We start from the raw sequence: 17062 nt of genomic DNA, 5'->3' as shown, positions 1-17062 counted from the left end.
AATGAATCCCCTCGAATTTTACTCCACCAATAAGACTGCATTTTCATGTACATGTACTACCAAAAAAAATCAAGAAAAGAAGTTCTTATTCTTATACAGTCGCACTGTTCTTGACATTAACACCGGGGGGACGTTAACATTATAGTCCACAAGAATACAGTTTGCAGTGTTAGACAAGTCTAGTTGCCCACTTGCCCAGGGCAAGTAAAAAGCACTGTTTAGGCAAGTGCATATCCTCCCACTTTCCCCATTGGGCAAGTATATTTTTTTAATGTCCTGGTTGATAAAGCATACATCATAAACTTTTAAGTGCTTTTTTACAGAAAAAATAATAATTTGCTTGCAGCAAGTAAAAATGCTAACAAATATGTCACATCGTTCAAATCTTTAAGGGAAATGTCAATTTGGGCAAGTAGAAATGACCATGTACTTGCCCAATAAGGCAGGCAAGTGGATGTTTGAAAACTTGTCCAACTCTGCATGAAAGTTCATCTGTGTTGGTACAAATCATTATGAAATAAAGACTGAACTGTAACTTCCAGGACTAGATACAGACTTGACACTTACCCCAAATTTTTGGTTGACTCCATCAACTTTGTTCACGGAATGGACCTGCTACTAAGGTCACGTGTCTCTGACATCACGTTCCAAGAGTAGACGGGTCCATTCCATGAACAAGGTTGATGGAGTCAACCAAAAATTTGGGGTAAGTCCCAATTCTATACCTAGTGTTGGAAGTTAAAGTTCAGTCTTTATTTCATAATTGTCCAACTCTGGTTTGGTCTATAGTAAAGTGTCAGAGAAGAAGAAGATAAAATGGAAGTCGTGGCAAATTATCTGTGTTTGTAGTACAGGCAGCTCATAGCAGGGTGCACTTGGAGCTCTTCTTTTTCTTGACTTTCGTGTCTGGATTCTTACGGTTGATCTGTCGGACGAGGTCGTAGAAGATCTAAGGAGATAAAAACGAGAATATTAATTATCATGAAAGTTCATCTGTGTTGGTGGTTTTACATGTTTAAAGTTAAGACTTTCGATCCAACATAAAAAGTTCTCTCACCTAGAGCTTTCGAATATTACTTGATGCTATACATAAAATGAGAAAGGACACAGACAAAACAAGAAGTAGTAAGGGTAACATTTGAAAAGCAAATGGATAATGTTTATCTTCACATGGGGATGGTCTAGCCATAGTAGCCAAACAAACTACTGCTCTGCTTATTCTTACTCAAACACATTCATGGTGTATGGTGACCAGCCCATCTAGCTCTGTCCTGTTACATTGTGTAATCCAACACCACAGGGTGTCTGCTACAGCACCAGTTACCATGGTGAAAGATACCTGGTCAACTGTCATCGATTGACATTTTTTTGTTTGGAACAGAAGAAAAGAGCTAAGGTAAACATAACTGTCAACCTAGTGACATTTAAGGCACATGGAGCTTTGAAAGACTGACTTACCTCATTAACATTGATCTTGAGTTTAGCTGATGTCTCCAGGAATGCACTGTAACAAGAAAGGCAGAGAAACATTTGAGAAATCTGCTAAGCAAATCACAGTTTTGTGTTTTTATTACATATAGAAAACATGTCTTCTATGCTACAAATTGTGAGAAACAGAGGCTCTAGAAGTTATTTTTGTGTTATTTTCTCTTTTTCCTTTGTAAAAGTATGAAATAAATGGTGGTATTAAGTATTTGACTTAATGAGTCAATCTATTTTCAGGAGTATTAGCACCACCATTGCAAAAATTGTTTCTTCCTCATTTGCACATTGCCGTGTCATAATAAAATGTTCTAAATGTTTACCTTTACAATTACATGGTCTAGTGCAACAAACTACTGCTTGGTTTATTCTTATTTAACAAACGGAAGCTGGCAGCAGAATAATCAAAGCCCGGATATGTACAACTGTATGTATGTATGTGTGCTTTTGTGCTCACCAGTTGTTCCAGTGCCTGGCTAGGTTCTGTCCCTGGTCCTTCCCACATACTGACATTACCAGATAACAGATAAACATGACTGTGTTTTGTTTGTTTGTTTGTTTGTTTGTTTGTTATTTCTTTTGTGCTTACCAGTTGTTCCAGTGCCTGGCTAGGTTCTGTCCCTGGTCCTTGCCCACCACCCGTTCGTCCTCCAGATCACATTTGTTTCCCACCAGGATCATCGGCACCTGAAGGGAACAAGAAGCTTTGATCACTATCATGAAAATTCATCTGTGTTAAAATGGTAGTTACATGTTTAGAGTTAAAACTTTACATCCAACACAGATACCTTGGAACCAGTGTTGACGTCACACTTCAAAGAAGCCACTCGACAAGCCTACTCAGTCTACTGAGGAAGACCAGAGTGACTGGTCAAAAGTTCTAGGTGAGAGAACTTTTTGTGTTGGATCCTAAGTTTTAACTCTAAACAAGGTTCGATCGCGTTATTTTCTGTTATCATGGAAGCGTCAATCAGAATAAAAGGCTGTTATGCTGGGTTAGCAATACAAAGGTATGGAAAGGCTTTTTTCTGCATACCTACACTGGTGGAGGCAACAGCCAAAAATTCATACGTGCCCAGATGTCATCCATATAATCCAATCAACATGGCCGAAGTGTGGCTGTCCGTGTTTACTGAGTCCAATACATCAAAAATGTCACCAGAGAGAAAGCCATTAGAGTTTCCAATTATCTGTACTATCTCATTCTATTCCAATATTGGAAATAGGTGAAAAAGAATGGAGTAGGCCCAAAATGGCAGGCCAATGATGAGACACAAGAATTTCCTTTTGTTTGGTACAACCAAGAAAAATCAATGTTGTGTTTTCGGTCTCTGTCCTAAAAAACACAACATTTCAGCTAAAATGATGTAGCAAATGTAAAAAAATAATTCATTAGGACTGTCTGCAGGACCCACCCTTAGATTTGCTTGTGGAAAAATGTTCCACTGAAGAAAAAGAATTGCTCCTGATAATGCCTGAAATAAATTTTTAAAGGGTTTTAAATTCAGTTATCAGACTGAAAATTTATGGCCTTGCCTACTGTCCATCAAAAAAAAGGCTAGGGTAGGCAGGATTTTGCTAGGGACATCTGGGGAAACTAGAAACAGAATATTTTTTTCCTAGGCCTGCCTACAAATGTAGATGAAGCACAACACACATGATGCACAACACACATGAGACCATGGATGTTCGCTAGCAGAAAATTACCCAGCTTTGAAAAATCACTGTCCTTCTTACAGGAAATTGGATGGGGGATTTTACAGGCCACATTTCTTAACTGCGTCTTCCTTGACCTAAAAATCAATCATTCGCTGTCTTGAAAGATTTCTAAGCTCTTCTCTGAGGTGATAATGTTTTATCGTTAATGGAGACGATTTGGACATTAAGTAGGGCTGCTTCGAGATCCTTTTGTGATCTTCAAGTAAGCCGAAATTTGCAACTTGTTTGAGAAATTCCATTCTGTAACCTACATTAACTCTTTCTGTTGTCTGCTTAATGTCTATGCAATGAGACAGTTGGATGATCAGCTTTATAAATGAACCAGGCCTCGAAATTAACTTTTCTTGCTTATTGGCCCTGCACTGTCCCAAAAATAAATTTCAATTGTCCTGAAGTGAGATGAACTGTCCCAACCTTGTTTTTTGAGGAGTATTGTATGACTGCAACTAGTAGAAGGCAACTTTATTTTGCTTATGTTCTGACTCCCAGGTGCACTATAATTGAAGAGTAGACAGGAAATTCGGGGGCACTTTTCCGGGACCAAAAGCCAGGATGTGCCCGATAAACAAAAGAAGGGGTAACATTCTGATGTTGATTTTTTTCTATTATCCCCAAAATGTCCCGAATTTTAGTTGTCCCAGCCTAAATTTCAGTAGTCAAGTGGCCATTGACTACTTTAATTTCAAGCCCTGATGAACCGAGCTTCATCTTGGAAAAGAGGCTACGTTTCTCACCACATTAGAGCTTGCACACTGTCAAAGGTGCTTCCTTCTTAGCACCCATTCAGAGACCTCAAATGGTCGTATCTGTGACCTCAATCTCTGCTAATAGACCTTTAATCAAATGCCGCCTGCGTAAGTGTCAGGTCTGGAGTTGAGCCCACTTAATGTTTTTACGGCTTCTAAAATATTTCTTGGAATTAAACGATATGTCACCTTCAGGAAAAAAATTTTGAATATTATACGCATTTCTTATATGCAAGCTTTTTGCTGAGGCAGATGCCACTGATTTTTCTGAATTCTTGCCAAATCTGGCTCTTTTTCCCCAGGATTTTTTTACCTGACACTAGGGTGTAACTTCAGTATCAGTATAGCCACTATGGCCGCCCTTCGGCGTAACACACCAACTTTGCAGGCATGCGGCACATTACACCGAACAACCTGATACACCCAATCTTTGCCTATTAAATTGCAGGAGTTGTTTAAAGTTGATGATGCCCCAAATGCGGTTGGTGGCAACGAGTTCCAGTCTACAATAGTTGTTGGGAATACCAGGTTTTAAACTCCCTGATCCTTGGTTCTTAAAGGCATGACAATTTCATGTTCTTTTCTGAGCTGGTATTAGGTACTTATTGGTTGGTACGACCACCTGTTCATTAGTCATTTTGTACATCATGCACAGTCTGGACATTTTTCTTCTGTCTTCCCGTGACACCCACAGGTTTCCTTTCATTCCCAAACACTTTATTCCCAGGATTTTTACCTGACACAAAGGTACTACCTACGTCATCAGTGTCCTTGACTCGGAGGATCTGTTCTCTCAAGTCCTGCAGGTCGTTGAAGGTGGACTGTGCTGTGATGGAGTAGACCAGGACGAAGCCCTGCCCGTTCTTCATGTACAAGTCTCGCATCGCCGTGAATTGTTCCTACAACAACGGCACAACAATGCTATATCAGGATGGGCCTGGCTTAATTCAATACACTGAATTTGTTAACTATTTGGAATTTGTAAATTTCCTCCTCCATCATATGTAGAGAGTACAAAGATGAATATGCAAGAGGACTGAAAGTCAGGAAGGATAGAATTTGAGACGGAAAATAACAAGTGATTGTTGACACATAACTATTGTATTGTAACATGAAATGACAGCACAGGTGGTGAGAAGTATGGCAGTTAGTTAGCGATACTCATAGACTACATATGTATTGGGGAGGGTACAGTAGTACTAACATTGCTAGTAGACTTTGTACAGACAGATAGACCAGCCAGTTCAGATGTTGTACCAACTTTCAACTGCCTAGAAAATTAGTAGAATGGTGTCGTTGAGAGTTTCATTTTCAAGACCTTACATGCAATCTTCGACTCTCAAAAAGAAAAAAAAATTTGCCCAGTATTCATGCAGGGCTCCCCCCTCCCAAAATGTTCAATTTAGGGTTTTCTCTTAGCATTTTCATGAAAATTTGCGGATATTTTTTTCACATCATCAACCAATTACGGAGCACCTCTCCCCTAAAAATTTCTGGGGAGACCCCTGTCATGACTAGATAAGATTTCAGCTGGTACAGCATATGACTACGCAGGAAACATGGACAAACCTTTTGCCTCCTGTTCAACACTAAGTTCTGTCCGGTTCATACATTAGAAGAAAAATGGACTGTTTAATTACAATCGTACTAGACCCTCTGATAGAATGCCAGTGATGTAAATAAAGTCAGTGACAGCGTGAAAATGAGTAGGAGAGTGCAAGAAACAAGACAGCACATTTCAGAGAAGTAGAAACAATATTTGTGTAAGTTGAATGTACAAGTAACAAATCACAAATGCAGAGAAATGCATGACAGGTCAATGGCATGACGTAAATGTGCATGTGTACTAGCCTTGTTACCAGACGTATTATAGCTCCCGAGTCCTACAATGTACCTCTCTGCAAATAGGATGTCGGACTTGGGAGCTATAATACACTGTAGGCCTGGTAACCAGGCTACATGTGTATGGGGTATTGGAATCCAACAATATCCAACACCACATAGAATGAGAAGCAACGTTTTTCTCATTTTATAAGAAAAGTCCCTCTCTCAAAATTTTGATTAATTACCGTATTTGTATTTACTTTTGCAGTGGTTTTAATTTGCAGGAAGGTTTTTGTGAGTTCATGGTAGAAAGAATTCTGAAGAACAATAGGAGTATATATAATTTAGAAAAAAAATATTTGCGGAGTCAAGATTTTGTGTTTAGGGGACACACAGAGAAAATAAAACCACCGCAAACGTACACACATTCACAGTACAACATTTTGTAGATTATTAAACGATCACAATCATCACCCAGTGTCCACACTACTTACTGTGCCTGCTGTGTCCAAGATCTCCAGCATACATTGCTGTCCGTCAACCTCTACTTGCTGCAGAAAAACAAAGACACAACGTTAGTTTTTATTCTCAAGCAGTTACAAAACGGACCAGTTTCCTTCAATCACCTGAGGGCTCAATTATTTGTGCACAGCTGTACTGGAACAGGTAAATTACCTGCACCATTCAGAGGTTAGGAAATATGGATCACAGTCAACTGTTCAATAAACCACTACCATTATTTCTTTTAAACTTCATTTGTGGTTACAGTCAGAAGCTTAAATATCAAACTCTGGCTATGCAGCTAGCTAAAACATCAACATGTATATTGTAATTTCGTATTCTTGCACATGTTAGGAAAAATGAAATAATCCTTTTTCCCAGAAGTACAAACGGGTTGATTGAATAATTTCATTGCTTCCGAAGTGAATTGATTTCTGCATAAATCGTGACACACCAAGTAACATGACAAGACACTTATGTCAATACATCATACTATTCAGACAACAAAAATACTAATAAACTTAACGAAACACAGCAGTAACAAAGAACCTGTTCTCTCTTTGCAACAGAGCTCATTACCGGCAATCACATCAAAAGATGAGTAAGTAGTGAGTAAGTATTATCAATTATCTAGGATATTCCATCACATATTAATTGTCTGTTCATCCTGGCTTTATCATACATGAAATATGATTGCCTTAACAAGGTTTCCTTGAATAACACACATACTCTCATCTGCACTCCCTTAGATAGTATTTAATTTCAGACAAGAAACAGAAGAAACATTGAGTCATCGAATGACGTCATAACCCTCCATTACATTAGTCCATAAAGTCTTTTATAATAACATAAAACCCGCTGTGACCACAGACCCTGGATAAATCTCGTAATTAATGCCGTTTTAATATCAGCTTAGCCCGTGACGAATGCGTTGGTCTGCGTTAGATTTCACGCAAGAGTCATTACGACTTGCGTACATCCACCCACCACGTTTCCGTCTGGGCGGAATTAATCACTTTTCCACGGAAATGCCTAAACGCTCTGAGATTCTCTGACGCAAGAGTCTGTGATTTCTTTGCACGAAGACTCGATATGTCAAAATAATGATTTGGGTAACACTCCAAGGACTTATGGTTATGCTTAAGCCTAGGAAAAAAACATTGTGTTTCCTGTTTCAGTCCTGAAAAAATTTGGGTCAGTAGGTTTCTTTTCCACAGAGAGGCCTAAATGCTCGGAGATTCTCTGACGTAGGAGTCTGTGTATCGCTGATTTCTTTGCACCGAGACTCGATATGTGAAAATAATGATTTGAGTAACACTCAGAGGATCCAAGGACTTATGCTTAGGACTAGGAAAAATATTGTTTCCTGTTTCAGTCCTGAAAAAATTTGGGTCAGTAGGTAGGGATTATCTTTTTTTTGTTTCTTTTTTTATTTGACGTTGTCAATTTCTAGTGAGCAAACTTATACAATGTACAGTTTAACAAAGTAAAAGTTGCATGAGGACACTTATTTTCAATATTAATGTTGTAAAACTGATACAATGAACAGTGAACCACAGCTTAACGTCCCGCCCTAATGTTGGGTGACTGACGACAGCTGGGATTCGAACTCCCAACCTCATGATCCAGAGGCAGGGCCGCACGCTATAAAAATGTCATCGCTGTCAATAATAATAGACAGTTCAAATACAGATGTGGTAATGTAGCCCCGTAGATTCGATAGTGTAGATTCTACAATGCATTTTTCGAGACAGGAAACATTCAAGACTGAAAAAAAATTTTTGAGGAAGCAAACTATAGATCCCTGGAAACAGCCACTGACTCAGACTTGCAATGTACAACAGGATTTTTCCAGCCTTTGTGATGTCACATTGAATGAGCTGTGGTCATGCCAACAAAAATGTCATTCTTGAATTTGAAAATACTGGGCAACACGACCACATTTGACTGCCTGTTTCTAATGCTACCCAGATGACTGAAAAACAGTCTTTTCAATAGTAGGAGGATCTCTTCCTACAGGAAGTGCGTGGTTTTAAAAGCTGTTTATTAGATATTCCTAAGGGAAGTGGTTTTTAAAAAAAGCACGCAGTTAGGATTAGCCAAGTGACGTCCCTCCTTTAAATTCCCACTAATCACAAGTGTCATACACTAGTGAGTGATGTATCAGACATTCGTGTGGAGTCAGTCTGTGTTGGGTTTATAAATTATGCAGACTCTCTGTTACCTGCAGTCGGTATCGATTTTTTCTCTCATCTGGGAGACTTTGGTAACATTTTATATAAATCACAGCTCACATGAGATTTCCTGTAGCATACTTCATGGTACACAAACTTCTTGACAAGTCAGTTGGAATATGGTTCAAGGATCCTGATCCTGAAAATAATTTGTGTATAGCGTTTGTCTTTTCTGTCTTAAATGAGCTAAACTGGATCAAGATCACTTAATATCTTTTTTTTGACAGATAGATTTCATTTAGCCTCTACCAGGCTTCAGGATGCGGCTGCAAAGAGTATAAGAAAATTAAATCATCCATAAATGGACAGATAGCATGCCAAGGAGCGGCAAACTGTACTCTCCAGCAGACCAACTCCCTCAGCATGTTATCCCTCTATTTGGCCAATTTCTACTCTTTCCAGCCGCCTCCCGAAGCCTGGTAGAGGCTAAATTTCTTGCTGCCAATGCCAGGATGGTTAGAAATAAAACAAATCGGTACTTTTACAGTAAATGTACAGTTACATTTGGGCCGGAGCCAACAACAACTTCTAAATCCCCCCTTCAGTCAGACAGCAGATGCCAATGTTTGGAATGGCTCTGCCAACAATCTCGGATAAAAACACTTTTGTTCCATAGCGGTGCTCCAAGTCCAACATCAGTTGCCTAGCGACTAGGGAATACCAGACAGCGGAGTTTTGAGACATGCTGCTGAGCTGTCAATCATTTCTGTGGGGTTCCACAAGGTGGTTAGGCACAGGGCCCGGGGCCAGTTCTGCTCAGTACTCTATGTTATAACCATGACATACTTGTAGGTAAATGTTACCCAGGTAACTAGAAACAGATTTTGAAAACTGTCAAGACAGCCTATATGTGTACACTATTTGCATTGATCAGTGACTAACATATTCTGTAGTTAATTTTTTGTATTTATCCAAAAACTAAGAGTAAGAATTGATATGTCAAAATTCTATGGACTATGAAAAGCTTGTCTTCACATATCAAATCATAGTTCTGTTCAACTAGAGATTCTGTTAAAGACTTTAAGTCACTGATGAGAATTTAGAGAAGTAGTGGATGCCACTTGAAACATCTGACAGTTGCTTGGGTAACAATTTCCTACTAGTGTGTCTCATTATCTGAATGTCTAAGCTTCAATGACACAACCTACCTACTTCCCTTGATAAATTGATAAGAGAATTGGCAACCGCTTATTATATTGACTCAAACTCACCATTAAAGAAACGCATCATCATCAAACAACTAAGTACACATATTTTTTCTGTCTCCAATAGCAGAAACGTCATCCATCACAAAGGCTGGGCCTGGCAATCTTCCAAATTGCTGAGGCCATGGAAAATAAATGTTGTGTTTCCTGTTTCCCAACCAACCCTAGAAAAACCTGCCGACCCTAGACTTTTTTGTGGGTGGACCCCTGCAAGGGACATGTATTTTTTGAGCTGATCAACCTTTTCTAGCTCTATGATCTGACATGTACACCAGAGTGATGAAACATTGTACAATTGGTTTTCAAACATTGACATTGATGATAAAAGTGTCCTTATACAATACATTTAATGAAGAAAAACCTTGCATAAGTTGTGCAAGTTTTACTTCGTTAAACTGCATCGTATAAGTTGGACCCAAAATATATATAAAAAGATAACCCCTACCTATCGACCCTATTTTTTTTCAGGACTGAAACAAGAAACACAACATTTTTTTCCTAGGCCTAAGAGTAAGACAAAATCTGGGAGAATACACATTATGTTCCTTTGGGGAGCTGGGCCCCTGAGCTAGCTAGGACTCTTTCTGATTGACATCAGCTACCTAAGGCAGTATTGGGCCTGGGAAAGGTTTTTGTAGCCCTAGGATATAAACCCATTGCAGCTAAATTGTTTGATTGCGCATCTAGAGCGGAGTCCCGGAGAAAAAGAGTCCTGGAGGACATCTTCTGAAAGTTTTCCACTGCATGCAATGCTGTGATAAGCAACAGACCGTTCCAAGGCACACCACAAGCAATTTTAGAATTTACACATTGTAAGATTAGAGTTAGAGTATAACTTCAGAACGACAGTTGAAGAAAAGTGGAAATGACGTTTGGTTGGACTTTCTCCGGCAACTTTATCTCCCACGACATTTGGCAGTGTTTTAAATAAATAATGATCAAGTGTAAATAATGATAACACTTACGATGGGCAATTTTAAATAGGGGTATTGGACAAAAATTTTGTTTTGTTGTTAGCCATTAACAGTGTAGCTTTTTAGAAAGAGCTCATTAAACTGAACAAAATGGTTTTTGTTTGAAGTAAATCGGATGTTGTATGGCGGAGATATTTGTAATTTATGTCCCCATTTTGGGGTCGTCGTTGTTACGAAGTCGGTAAGATACGCCATTTTTATCATTTTTCATATGCTAATATCATAAAAACGAAACATCACACAGACTTCAATTTACTTGTACAATGCTCTATTGATATCATATTAAATGATGTGTAAAAACCAGAATCATTGCATCATTATTTACAGAAATACATAATCCTGAAATATTGAACAATATGCCCTTCGGGAGCACGCATGGAAACCGTTGATTTTGGCAAAATGCCAAAAATTTCTAAGTCCCCCTAATTACATATGCAAAACCACAATAATTCCACTATACTTAAACATATCTGATCCAAATTCACATCTAAGGGGTTTGGACACACACTGAATCCGAATTTACAATCAAAAGTGGCATATCTTATCTCCATATCGTGCTTTTATGACTTTATTGCCGTCGGCCTAATTAATTATGCGCGAATGCATTTTCTCCCATGTCTTTCATTGTATGTCAACATATTTCACATCTAGGGGGTTTTGGCACGTGCTGAATCCAAATTTGCTATCAAAATTGGCATATCTCATCATCTTATAGTACTATTATGAATTTACACACAGTTTTATGACGTTCCCTCATTATATATGCATCGACAGATTTTCTTACAGAACATAGATTGTTTTGTATACATTTATCCATCTTCTACTATATAAAACTTATCTTAAAACTTAACAATATTAAAGTCTATAGAGATCTATTGGTCCTAATCTTACTCATGTCCTTTTCTTCTTTTTCAGGTTCCTCTTGGACTTGACGGCACGCTGTGTTTGGGCGAAGTACCTGTTGTAATATTGCACATACTGTTTATCTATCTCTTCACATAGCTGGCTTAGTGTTTCTTTAGAAACTATTTCAGGAGGGTTGTCCCAGCCTTTGTCCAACACATGACGTGTTATTCCAGCCTTTGCACACTCTTCTCCAACCTTGTTGGGGTCTTCCTTTTTCTTAGGTTTGTAGACTGAGCTTACAGGTGATGCAAGAAGGTTGTCCAGGTCTTCCTGTCCACACTCTTCAGCTTTCTTCCAAATTTTCTTCAACACATTCGAGCAGTACGTCGGCAGCTCCACAGCACTGTCGATGGCATGGACAAGCCCAGGAAGATGTTCGTTGACACTCATGCCCTGGTCACGTAGCCCACACTCCAGCAGAAGTAGTGTGGAGCATAGAACTGTTTCACAGTTTGCTGCAAAGAATAATAAAAAAAATGAAACTATATTAATTTAAATTATATATTTATATATACATACTTGTGTTTATATATGAATACCTGTGTAAGTACCTATGGCACCTGTACTAACACTAAGTAACAGTTTGTAAACAATTTAAAAAAATTAAATTAAAAAAAAATTAAAAATAATTTAATGTAACTAAGTAAATTTTAGGTTTTCACAGAGAATTAAAAAAATATGAGCATAAAGAAATGTTGTAATAGCGTGGCAATAAAAAGAAAAACAGATATTTCCCGTTAAAAAGAAATGTTATGAAAAAAATGATCTTATCCTGACCTAAGGTATTACCCAATACACAAACGTCACGCCCCCCTCCCACCCCATACGACGACACAACAGACGCGACGCAAACGAGCCCCAAAACACGTATACAACAACAAAAATATACATATAAGAACAAGATAACGAACTAATGTATCTTCAAGAAAATAATAATGCTTCGAATAGCGGAAAAGTCACGATTTATCCGGCTGGAAGGCTCATTTTTGCCGACGATTCACAGCTAACAATACACTGACATGTGCTTCGTGTCCATATGTGACATATCGAAGCAAAAACGGACAAAAGGGCACACAAAAACACGTTAAAACTCCCAAAATACTTGAATAAATACCTTACCTGGTTTTTGGCCGGTCGTGATGAACTCTACGACGTCGGATGGCGTAAAATTTGCGGCGGAATGGCAGCGCTCCGGCACGTAGCTGTAGCTGCCCACGGCCGCCATTGTTGTTTACCCGGTTGAAGCCAAAATCGTCCGGAAAGTAACCCCATATTCCGCGCGTACAGCAGGATCGCACATATGCGAATCTTGCATCAAATTAAAGCTAATGTTCTGAATTTTCATATGATGGTTTCCTTTTAAAATTGCCCCGGGGGCAAGTTGTGGAGATATCGCACTTTGAAAGTTTCACATGCGGACAACTTTCGATCCTGACGTCGTACAGAAAAAAAGAAGGCATTTTTCGAAAGCTCGTATTCTTGGCTACAAATTAGTGGCTAGTTTTTTCTGGATTTTGCACACGGTACGCGCGGGCGGGCTCCGGCGATCAGCGCCTTCTTGAAATTTTCGGCACGGGGAGGGCGCGCACATGGCGCCGCCGGGAAAACTCGCGCGACCCGATCGGCGATTTCGCGCTTACCATTGAAGGTATCTTAATAAAACTTGGACAAAATAAGAGATAAAGAGTTCCTTCAACTACTGATACCAAATTTCAAGTATTTTTACTTTGTTATATACTCGTTTGAACGCTCTAAAATCGCCCCATTTTCGGTGTTTACCGGCCCCGTAACAGGTATTATATGGCGTCCAATACCCCTATTTTAAAATAACATACACAATATAAGATTAGAGTATAACTTCAGAATGACAGAGGAAAATTGGAAATGACGTTTGGTTAGACATTCTCTGGCAACTTTATCTCCCACGACATTTGGCAGTGTTTTAAATAAATAATGACCAGGTGTGTCATCGTAAAAGATTTAAAAAGACCTTCGGTGGGCTTGTTCTCCTAAATCAGTTTTTACGGAGTAAATAAATAATGTAAGATCGCTCCTTGGAAAGCTTTGCAAATGTCTTTTTCCTAGCCATCATAATTACTTGTGTTAAAACTAAGACATTATTGTACATCAAGGTTATTCTGAAACAAGTTTGAAATTTTTGACTGTGCAACTCCAGTCTTTGTCAAGTTACAAGCAATCCACCGCTTCTGTGACGTCATGTTATGCACACATGGCACATGAATCTAATTCCTTGACAAAGACTGGAGTTGTGCAGTCAAAACTTGGTATAAGTCCAATATTTTGTATTGGAAACTACAGTTTAGACTTGCTTCAGAATGACTTCTATTCAACACAGATGAACTTTCAAGATAGCATCATGGTTAGATTCATAACATTAAGGTTAGAAATACAAGGTCCACCACACCACATGCACAGCACATCAATTTTAACACTACAACAGCACTATTATTATAGTAACTCTTCCAGCTAAAAAATAGTCTAGCAGCCGACGCTTCTGATTCAACAAGGCCGCTCCAAGAAAAGCAGAAGAGGGCAAAAGTGACAAAGTTTAACACGTGAACAGAACAAACCAGTGCTGTATCACTTAACTTCACGGCACGTCACCAGTTGCACTGATCCACCACGAAGCTTGGCCCTCACACCAGAACTACTCTATTCTTCAGCCAGCCAGCTACATGTACAAGTTGTACATTGTCTTTGTAGCTACCTTTTACCCTGTGCTTTTGGTTAAATCATTAACCTTCAATATGCTGGGTTACGGGTATCAATTACATGGTCTACAGAGTGATACACAGCATGGTAAAGGTTATGGATCAAACCAGAGGCAGGGTTTTGAGAGAGGACTGGTTTGGAGATTAGAAGTCAAGTTAGTGGGTCAAATTCAAAGGTGCCTGTAACATCACTTGACTTGGTTCAACCTTAGTTACCGACTTCCGGACACCTTTGACTTTAAGTTAACCCTCTTCTTGAATCACGTATCCATGAAAGCAAAAATCACATTTCCGCGAAAGCAGAAAATTTGGTTGGTGATTATGTTCGGATGGATGAAAGCTTTCCGAGTTTTACTTCCAAACACAACTATCTTTCAACGTGTTATGAGCTACATTTGTTATGAGCCTATGCAAACAAACAACAAATGACAACCATGGTGTTTCACATTCTGGCTGGGTTAAAAATTTGGTTAGTCTCTCTCTGGTAGTGCACAAAAGTTGTGAGGTAAAAAAGGAGGTAGCCACACTATTAATTGTGAGAAACCATGGGCTGGTCTGATTAAAACTGGAAGCAGATTGCTGTAAGGCCTAGGAAAAAAAAAGTTGTGTTTCCTGTTTCAGTCCTGAAAAAATTAGGGCCAGCAGGTAGGGATTACAAGTATCTTTTTTTCTTCTTTTTTCTAAACTTCAGTGATATCTATATAAGAGTCCAACTTATACAAATACACTTTAACAAAGTAAAACTTGCATGAGGACACTTATTTTCTCAATGTCAACGTTAGAAAACCAGTTGTACAATGTTTCATCACTCAGGTGTCGGATCATGTAGCTAGAAAAGGTTGATCAGCTTAAAAAATTTATGTCTCTTGCAGGGATCCACTCAAAAGAAGGCTAGGGTCCGCAGATTTCTTCTAGGGTCGGTCAGGAAACAGGAAACACAACATTTTTTCTAGGCCTAAATGCGCTCGCTAGCTGGTGAGGGCTCAAACTTGCGAGAGGACCGCTTGCTGCACACCGAACGCGTGCACCTACCTTCCGGTAGCAATCCTCGATCGTTGGATCATACTTCTCAACAAAGATACCCTGTACGAACTGCACCGTCTGTGGGTGGAACAAACAGAGAAAAAGAGAGTTGCATGCACAGTGCAGTGGCGGGTGGGGGGGAGGGCGGGTTTTTACCCCCGACACACATACCTTTCTGTAGCTGTCCTCAATGGTAGGATCATACTTTTCCACAAAGATACCCTGTACGAACTGCACTGTCTGAAAAGGGAGAGAGATGTTTCAGGCTATGGAAAGATCACTACGACATTAGGTTCATCTCTTCACCCTCTATGTGGATGCAAGCATCGGAAAAATGAGAATCGAAATCTAGAACTGTTAGACGAGAAAAGCAGGCGTTTGCATGAATCAGAGTGATTTCTTTTTTCCAGCTAAGAATGGATTAAGGATGCCTAGAGGCGGGACTACAATAAGAAATGCAAATGATTGGTGCAGGTTAGAATAGAAGGTTTGTATTTGTTGCTAAGAGCTCTACAGAAGAGTTTTGAGAGTTTGGATTTTGCAGTTAGTTCAGGGCGGAGCGGAAAGAAACTTAGAAAGGGTGGAGGAAAATTTGTACAGACAGTGCAGGACTATACAGTGGACGTGAAAAATGACAAAAACAGTGTCCAGGTTAATTCCGGACTTCCAGTTTAATTCCGGACTACTTCCCATATCTCAGCAACCTTACATCTAGATGGGCTAATGTCGTTAACTGCAGGTAAAAATCATGTACGAAATATGTAGCAGCCATTGAGGACCCCTTAGGTGTTAACCCAATTCTGCAGAATTCTGGCTTCAGTCTCAGAATTCTGACTCCAGTTCAGAATTCTGCAGAATTGGGTTACACCTAAGGGGTCCTTGATGGCTGCCACGTATTTCTTACATCATTTTTACCTGTAGACATTAGCCCATCTAGATGTAAGGTTGCTGAGATATGGGAAATAGTCCGGAATTAAACTGGACTGTCCAAATTTAATCCGGACGCTGTTCAAAACGATGCTGATACTGATAGTGCATGGACAGCTGCAAATGGGTGGGGTGTGAAGCATTTAAACAGAGGAAACAATACATGTACACTGTGCGGGATTGGGAAAGAGAAATATCACAATAATTTAAAAACAATGTCTTTACACTAGTTACAAGTCTATGAGATGACAGAAACATACATGCATTAATGATATTGATGCACACACTATATATATACATATATTTGAAACATAAAGCACATATACAGCACTGAAAGACAACTTTGTAGGCAATTTTAAGTGCATAATCACATATAAAAAGGAAAGAATCAGAAATCAAACATATAGCTTAGCAAGGGTCATGCAGACTATTGCTCTACATGCATTTCATTTCTGACAGAAATTACAGAAAAAAAAAACAAGTATGTGTAATACTACAATTATCATGCCATTTTTATACAACAATATCACCAACAATATCAATCACATAGTATGGCCACAATAACAAAATCTCTTATTTTCAAAAATCAAATTTAAGAGTGACCCTGATTATAATAATACGCCATTTCATTTGACAAGCTGTGAAGGAAATATCTATATGAATAAAAAAGAACTTTGGCTTTAGTATTACAATTTGGACTCAGAGAAACAAGTGATTTTGTTGTGGCCTTGGCACAATAAACTAGCCTGGGTACCATCCTACTTATATGCCGGGGCTCCCACTCTCGCT

At 39.1% G+C, this 17062-nt stretch overlaps 2 protein-coding genes across 3 annotated transcripts in view; both read right to left on the bottom strand.

Moving 5' to 3' along the window:
* Nucleotides 1-691: 691 nt before the first annotated feature.
* LOC109487934 (ras-related protein Rap-1b) overlaps nucleotides 692-17062 on the bottom strand; it is a 23801-nt gene continuing 7430 nt past the window's right edge. Inside the window, exons 3-8 of one of the 2 annotated variants that reach the window (XM_019792046.1) lie at nucleotides 15356-15424; nucleotides 6266-6322; nucleotides 4706-4846; nucleotides 2072-2169; nucleotides 1459-1504; nucleotides 692-949 (exon numbers count right to left, since the gene is read on the bottom strand). In XM_019792046.1, coding sequence (XP_019647605.1) covers nucleotides 860-949; nucleotides 1459-1504; nucleotides 2072-2169; nucleotides 4706-4846; nucleotides 6266-6322; nucleotides 15356-15424 — 501 coding nt within the window. In that variant the 3' untranslated portion in view covers nucleotides 692-859. Of the gene's footprint in view, nucleotides 950-1458; nucleotides 1505-2071; nucleotides 2170-4705; nucleotides 4847-6265; nucleotides 6323-15355; nucleotides 15425-15517; nucleotides 15587-17062 lie in introns of both variants that reach the window. The other variant, XM_019792039.1, reaches the window with a different exon arrangement.
* On the bottom strand, nucleotides 10932-13316 carry LOC109487903. Its single transcript, XM_019792014.1, has 2 exons — nucleotides 12711-13316; nucleotides 10932-12046 (listed from the first exon to the last, which is right to left on the bottom strand). Exons 1-2 carry the CDS (start codon nucleotides 12814-12816, stop codon nucleotides 11577-11579), a joined length of 576 nt encoding a protein of 191 aa, XP_019647573.1. The 5' UTR covers nucleotides 12817-13316; the 3' UTR covers nucleotides 10932-11576.

Source organism: Branchiostoma belcheri, unplaced genomic scaffold (genome assembly GCF_001625305.1).
Source record: "Branchiostoma belcheri isolate BF01 breed outbred unplaced genomic scaffold, Haploidv18h27 scaffold111, whole genome shotgun sequence".
In the NCBI taxonomy this organism is placed as follows: Eukaryota; Metazoa; Chordata; class Leptocardii; order Amphioxiformes; family Branchiostomatidae; genus Branchiostoma; species Branchiostoma belcheri.
Note: the sequence above shows the minus strand (reverse complement) of the source record. Positions and strands in the feature narration are given on the sequence as shown.

Coding starts and splice junctions, on each gene's coding strand:
- LOC109487903 (XM_019792014.1), bottom strand. CDS start 12,816: ATGGCGGCCGTGGGCAGCTACAGCTACGTGCCGGAGCGCTGCCATTCC. Junction 12,047..12,710: donor CACGACCGGCCAAAAACCAG/GTAAGGTATTTA, acceptor TATTCTTTGCAG/CAAACTGTGAAACAGTTCTA.